The sequence below is a fragment of the Cyprinodon variegatus genome, unplaced genomic scaffold (genome assembly GCF_000732505.1).
Source record: "Cyprinodon variegatus isolate N-32 unplaced genomic scaffold, C_variegatus-1.0 Scaffold1373, whole genome shotgun sequence".
In the NCBI taxonomy this organism is placed as follows: Eukaryota; Metazoa; Chordata; class Actinopteri; order Cyprinodontiformes; family Cyprinodontidae; genus Cyprinodon; species Cyprinodon variegatus.
The window spans coordinates 135158-141867 of record NW_015151826.1 but is presented as its reverse complement, the minus strand read 5'-3'; the positions used below and the strand labels follow the sequence as shown (position 1 = coordinate 141867).

At 38.7% G+C, this 6710-nt stretch overlaps 1 protein-coding gene across 1 annotated transcript in view; it reads right to left on the bottom strand.

Annotated features, from left to right (window-relative positions):
- hydin (HYDIN, axonemal central pair apparatus protein) overlaps positions 1 to 6710 on the bottom strand; it is a 120906-nt gene that overhangs the window by 26780 nt on the left and 87416 nt on the right. The window contains exons 56-63 of the mRNA XM_015402595.1: positions 3953 to 4037; positions 3485 to 3718; positions 3236 to 3378; positions 2653 to 2737; positions 2185 to 2418; positions 1936 to 2078; positions 412 to 624; positions 115 to 228 (exon numbers count right to left, since the gene is read on the bottom strand). Of these exons, the coding sequence (XP_015258081.1) occupies positions 115 to 228; positions 412 to 624; positions 1936 to 2078; positions 2185 to 2418; positions 2653 to 2737; positions 3236 to 3378; positions 3485 to 3718; positions 3953 to 4037 (1251 nt within the window). The remainder of the gene's footprint in view (positions 1 to 114; positions 229 to 411; positions 625 to 1935; positions 2079 to 2184; positions 2419 to 2652; positions 2738 to 3235; positions 3379 to 3484; positions 3719 to 3952; positions 4038 to 6710) is intronic.

Sequence of the window (6710 nt, the reverse complement as noted above, 5' to 3'; positions counted from 1 at the left end):
CAATATTTCTTCTGTCTTGATATGTGGACATTAAGATCTAAGAGAAACATCATCTCCTGGTCAGAGCCTCTAATTCAGTGAAAGAGTGGAGTCAGAGTAAAAAAATATGCTCACTGAGGGGAAGGCCAGCGGCTGGAAGTTGGAGGGGCTTTTGCTGGGAGTTGCAGGGGAAGGGGAAGAGGCTGCCATTTGCAGGCGTTTGACTATTGACCATTTTGAATGGCTGTACTGTATATAATAGAGAAAGAGAGAGAGAGAGATCTGTGTGTTACTCTTATTTATCTGTTGTGTTGCTTTTGGAATTAATTTGTGATGTGTGTTCAGAAGAGATAGAGAGAGAAAGTGAAAGATATATTTTCCTTTCATGTATTTGAACTAAAGCATTTTTCCTGTTCATCAGACCATATCTACCTTTTTACTCTCAGGCTTTTGAGATTCATCAGAACCCGAATTTTGCCGTTTCAGCGCTCGGTGACGGTCATCCCAGTCAGCCACCTCCTCTATTGGTTCCTTGAACTCCACCTGGCAGATTTTACATCTGATTGGCTGCTTCAGAGTCAGCGGCTGACTGGAGGAAAAGGTGACGGTCACGTCCTTAGAACAAACAGAATGAAGATGCCCAATCTGTGCAAAAAACAAAACAACAAAAAACTTTCAATATCACATAAATACTAATGTTAAAAACAAAGATCATAGAGCACCAGTGTCAAGGTTGATGGATGTTGTTGTGGACCCAAATGCAAAGTAAACGATTCAGGGAAATTAACACTGCGGTGTATGTGTGTCGGACCCCAAAAGGGAAAAAAAGGAAAATATGTGATGATAACAGAGGATTTAAAGTAGAGTAGAGCAAATCATTTGCTTTCATTACCGATGTGGAAGGATTGCCTGCATGTTTGCTTTGGAATGACAAAAAGGCATTTCCAAGGAAGGCTGCTAAATATGCAGCCGGTCACTAAGTTGGGAGTGAGAGAAATAGTGCGATTGCAGAACTTCTGGATAAATTAGAGGAGAGCAAAGATAGATTTAAGAAGTGGATTGCATCTCCAAACTCCACTACTGCTGCCAATTTTGCTGCAAGCTTGGAAAACCGTTCACAGATCAAACATGTAGCGCTCTTATACAGCGATGTGAACTTTATTCCAGTTTTTCCCCAAATCCTCTAAATAAAATGCTGGTGACGGAGGATGTGGGATTTTGGGGTGAGAGATCTTTGCTCTGATGTATGTCAGTTCCTGCTTGGTTCCTCATGACTCAATCGGCTCCTCCCATAAGAAACACGTCCACCATAGAAAGATTTGTTTATCGTGTTTCTATGAATGGATCCTTGGCTGGTCCCCTACAGTTAATTTTTAAACATCAATCTTTGAACTAAAGTATTCTAAAGTAATTCTCAAGTATCCTCCCTCACCTCATGCTGCTATGTGACATTTGCTCCAGGTTAAACATTTAATCATGAATGCTTATTATATATTTAAGCCCACATAGTCCTTTTCTATAGTGGGATAAAATACTTAGAGCCTGTGTTGCCATATGAGGCTTACAGAAGACTTTTACATTTTCACGTCTCCAGAAAGATTTGTTTTTGCTTTTTTTGGTCCAATATGGCTCTTTGAGCAGTTTGGGTTGCCGGCCCCTGAACTAGAAGAAGCTAAGGTAAAAACTTAACAGAAACAAAATGTTCCAGAAAGGAAGATCATAACAGAAAGCCCCCTAAATAAAAACAGGAAAGGGTGAAGGTTTTATAATGGGTTAACTACCTACCCACCTTTCAGGCTTTATTTGTTGGAGAAGTTTTTTAAAACATGGATTTAGTGAATAATTTTGCATGTTCACAAAGTTTGTGATGTTTGTAAAAATATTTTAACACAGAAATAAACTATAATGATCTAAATACAATATGTTTCCATTTAATGTAATGTTTCAGAGCTTTACCTGTGGTGAAAACGTGACGTTGGGTTCACTGGGAGGCCATTCAAACCTCACCACCTGGCTGCTGCTGTGGTTGGTCATGGTGAAACTTTCTTGGTATGTACGACCCACATGGCAGTCACCAAAATGAATGATGTCATAACAACCTTTGAAAGAGAAACATTTTTTTTTTTGGGTTACACATCCTGCTGTGACCCAACATTATGCAGTAAAATCTCCCTTTTTTCTCTCAATTCCCTCCTTTGTTCATACCTCCCACTTCATCTTCTCCATCCTGCCATGACCTTCTGAAGTTATTAAAGGACACAGTACGCTGAACAGCCTCTCCTGTCACATGTATTGAGCTGTTGCTGTACTGGTTGTCCATCACCTGCACTGTCATTGTCGTCTGAAGAGTCAGCGATTGGTCGGAGCAGAAGCTGACCTCAAACCTCTTCTGTTCATTCACGTCTAGCTTTGCAGTAGTTCTGTGAATCAAGTGACCCTCTGGAGGAGAGAGAACAGCGTTTTCCAGGAAAGTGACAGAAACAGGACATGTTTTTGTTACCAGCCTGAAACAGCTTTGGATATATTGAAAACAATAAAAAAGAAATACAGCTAAAATAAAAAGAACATTAGAAAAAGAACAAAATACAAAAAAAATTTGAACAACAGAACACAACATGGCTAATAGAAAATATATACCTTTAAGTAACATTTCACAAGGCAAACCATCCGTACCTGATGAGTGGACAGAACTGCTGCTGCTCTCAGGAGGGAGTTGTATTTTTAACACACCATGTTTGTCCAGCATGTCAATCTGGACCTTTTGCAATAAATAGAAAAAAAATTTTTTATATTATCCTCCCTTCAATTAATTTTTGCAAAGACCAGGCTGTCATAGTACTTTTAATTATCCAGTGTGAACATAATTACATCTCATCCACATTAGTTTGTAACAAAGAATAAAATATTTTAATTCCTCTGTTTTCTGATTCAGTTCTGTAGCAATTAGCATGATAANCCTGAACTAGAAGAAGCTAAGGTAAAAACTTAACAGAAACAAAATGTTCCAGAAAGGAAGATCATAACAGAAAGCCCCCTAAATAAAAACAGGAAAGGGTGAAGGTTTTATAATGGGTTAACTACCTACCCACCTTTCAGGCTTTATTTGTTGGAGAAGTTTTTTAAAACATGGATTTAGTGAATAATTTTGCATGTTCACAAAGTTTGTGATGTTTGTAAAAATATTTTAACACAGAAATAAACTATAATGATCTAAATACAATATGTTTCCATTTAATGTAATGTTTCAGAGCTTTACCTGTGGTGAAAACGTGACGTTGGGTTCACTGGGAGGCCATTCAAACCTCACCACCTGGCTGCTGCTGTGGTTGGTCATGGTGAAACTTTCTTGGTATGTACGACCCACATGGCAGTCACCAAAATGAATGATGTCATAACAACCTTTGAAAGAGAAACATTTTTTTTTTTGGGTTACACATCCTGCTGTGACCCAACATTATGCAGTAAAATCTCCCTTTTTTCTCTCAATTCCCTCCTTTGTTCATACCTCCCACTTCATCTTCTCCATCCTGCCATGACCTTCTGAAGTTATTAAAGGACACAGTACGCTGAACAGCCTCTCCTGTCACATGTATTGAGCTGTTGCTGTACTGGTTGTCCATCACCTGCACTGTCATTGTCGTCTGAAGAGTCAGCGATTGGTCGGAGCAGAAGCTGACCTCAAACCTCTTCTGTTCATTCACGTCTAGCTTTGCAGTAGTTCTGTGAATCAAGTGACCCTCTGGAGGAGAGAGAACAGCGTTTTCCAGGAAAGTGACAGAAACAGGACATGTTTTTGTTACCAGCCTGAAACAGCTTTGGATATATTGAAAACAATAAAAAAGAAATACAGCTAAAATAAAAAGAACATTAGAAAAAGAACAAAATACAAAAAAAATTTGAACAACAGAACACAACATGGCTAATAGAAAATATATACCTTTAAGTAACATTTCACAAGGCAAACCATCCGTACCTGATGAGTGGACAGAACTGCTGCTGCTCTCAGGAGGGAGTTGTATTTTTAACACACCATGTTTGTCCAGCATGTCAATCTGGACCTTTTGCAATAAATAGAAAAAAAATTTTTTATATTATCCTCCCTTCAATTAATTTTTGCAAAGACCAGGCTGTCATAGTACTTTTAATTATCCAGTGTGAACATAATTACATCTCATCCACATTAGTTTGTAACAAAGAATAAAATATTTGAATTCCTCTATTTTCCGATTCAGTTCTGTAGCAATTAGCATGATAACATTCAATTATGGCTTTTAAAGGAAAAGTCTGGTCATATTCAGAATTCAAACTTCTGAAAGTACTTTAAATATGAAATTTTTACTTACTGTTCAATAAATGATAAGTATTTTTATTAAGAGTAATTTAATTTGAATGTGCTTTACTGGAGGCATCCATGTTTGTCAAAGAACACTACTGCCACCTACTGGTCACTGTGCGGTATCGGCTGTTGATCAAGTCCCAGTGCTGTGTCTGGTGTTTGTCACAACGCGCTATTATCCAAGTCATCTTGAAAACATTCTTCTTCGATATGTTGGCTAAATATTACGTGTTTTTTCTCTGGCCAGAAGTTGGATGGAAACTCTTCAAGTTGGCAATCCAACAACGAACCAGTGGTGAATTATGAATCGGAAAGGTGAAATAACTGTTTTTCTTTTATTTTACCCGATGTATTACAACATCCAACTGCCATGCATGTGGGCATTGTCAGTTTCACTATAGCTCTGGTGAATTTCAATAGTGAAGTCCTCTGGAAATCTTTAATAATTGTTGTTGATTGCAGATGTGTCTAGTAGTTCCCATGGATTTTGCTTGTAGAGACTTAGACTTAGACTTAGACTTGACTTTATTAATCCCTTGGGATTACTCCCTTCGGGAAATTGTATTTCCAGTAGCAGGAAAAATTGCACATATAAGAAAAAAAAAGGGGATGTTTAGACACAGTATATACAATAGAAAAATAGAATAAAAAATCAATTAAATAAGGTGTAGGAAGATGTATTGGGGGATGAGGATAGACAAATAAACACAGAGGGCTATAGCAAAAAAACAATGACTTAAATGACTTGTAAAGCGGGGAGAATGGCGCTAGGCTTACCGCACCGTGACGTCACTGCCGGAAGACATCAGGAATGAGGTGTTACTATATTTAGGCAAAAATGGCCGTAAGGATCAACTGATCCTTACTTGCTGACCGGACTTTTCCTTTAAAAAAATCTTTTTCTTGCAACCCAACAATGAAATTAAGTGGCAGAAATGTATATACTGTAGCTAGCACTATTTCCCGTAAACCACCTAACAGCTAAAATGTCCTAAAATCCTCATCTAGTAACTTTTTNTTAAGTGGCAGAAATGTATATACTGTAGCTAGCACTATTTCCCGTAAACCACCTAACAGCTAAAATGTCCTAAAATCCTCATCTAGTAACTTTTTAACCTGCAAAGAGTGTCACTTGAGTCTGATTAGAAAACAGTATTTTCACTTCTATACAGTGAAAATGAAATGAGCCCATCTGTGGGAAGATTTTCAAAGACATATTATAGAATTTGGACAATAATCTCTTTAACTTTAACAAGAAGGGCCACATAATTGACTGACTGTTTGATTAAAACAAGCAGAACAGTGCTGTAGAAAAGAGCGTGCAGCTCAGAGGGTACAGTAGCAGCCATTCAAAATGGCCCTTCCCAGTCAAATGCCAGCCGAATGGCAGCCCACTTCCCTCCGACTTCCAGCCACTGGATTGACCCCCTGTTATATTTTTTTTTACTCTGACTCCACCCTTTCAATGAATTACAGGGTCTGACCAGGAGATGAAGCTTCTCTTTAGATCTTAATGTAAACAAATCATGACAGAAAGAATATTTTAGTATAAAGATTGATGTTTAAAAATGAATTGCAGGGGACCAGCCAAGGACCCATCAAGGAAAGTGGGGACATTTTGAATGGCTACTAATGTACCAATTAACGGGAGGCCCACTGAAAATCACTGCCTATGTGGGAATGAAAGCTAGTGAAACCAAAGCTCCAACAATCACATGGTAGTTTTACAATCACATGACACAGTGAAGCACAGTCTTTAATCAGGTATTTAATGAGGTATTTTACCTGATCAGCAAACTTTTAAGCAAAGATTACAGGTTATTATTTTTTCACATCAAGTCAGTAAAGTTATTTCAAGGCAACCAAAGCAAATTAATGTTAAAGCCCAGACTTGTCAGGACTCCTGTTTTTGTGCCTGTGTTTTCTGTTTTTGTCTCCCTTCTTCCACCAGGAGGCGCCTGGTTCTGGTCTGCCTCCTCACACACCTGCAGATGGTTTTCTCGTTAAACGGAGCGTTCTTAAGATGCTGACTGCCACTACTTTGACGCCAGAGTTTTTGCCAGTTTAGGGTACTCTAGCCAAGCTGAGTTTGCTAAGTCAAGCTGAGTTTTTGTCAACCTGAGATTAACTGTGTTTTGTCTTTGCCTCTTGACAGGAAGTTGTCCTGCTAACTGGATCTCTTGGACCTTCACTCCCTGGAAGGATCAACTGAGCTCCAAACTGAGCTAGGATTCAAACAGGAGGTTTGGATCCACTTTCCCCAAGAGATCGTTTGAGCTTTCACTGAGAAAGGGATTAATCTCCACAACAACCCATCCAAGTACCGCAGGAAATCTGAGTGGCAGTCAGTATCTCCGTTCTCCAACTATCAACCGCATTCTGGGTAAAACCTGTT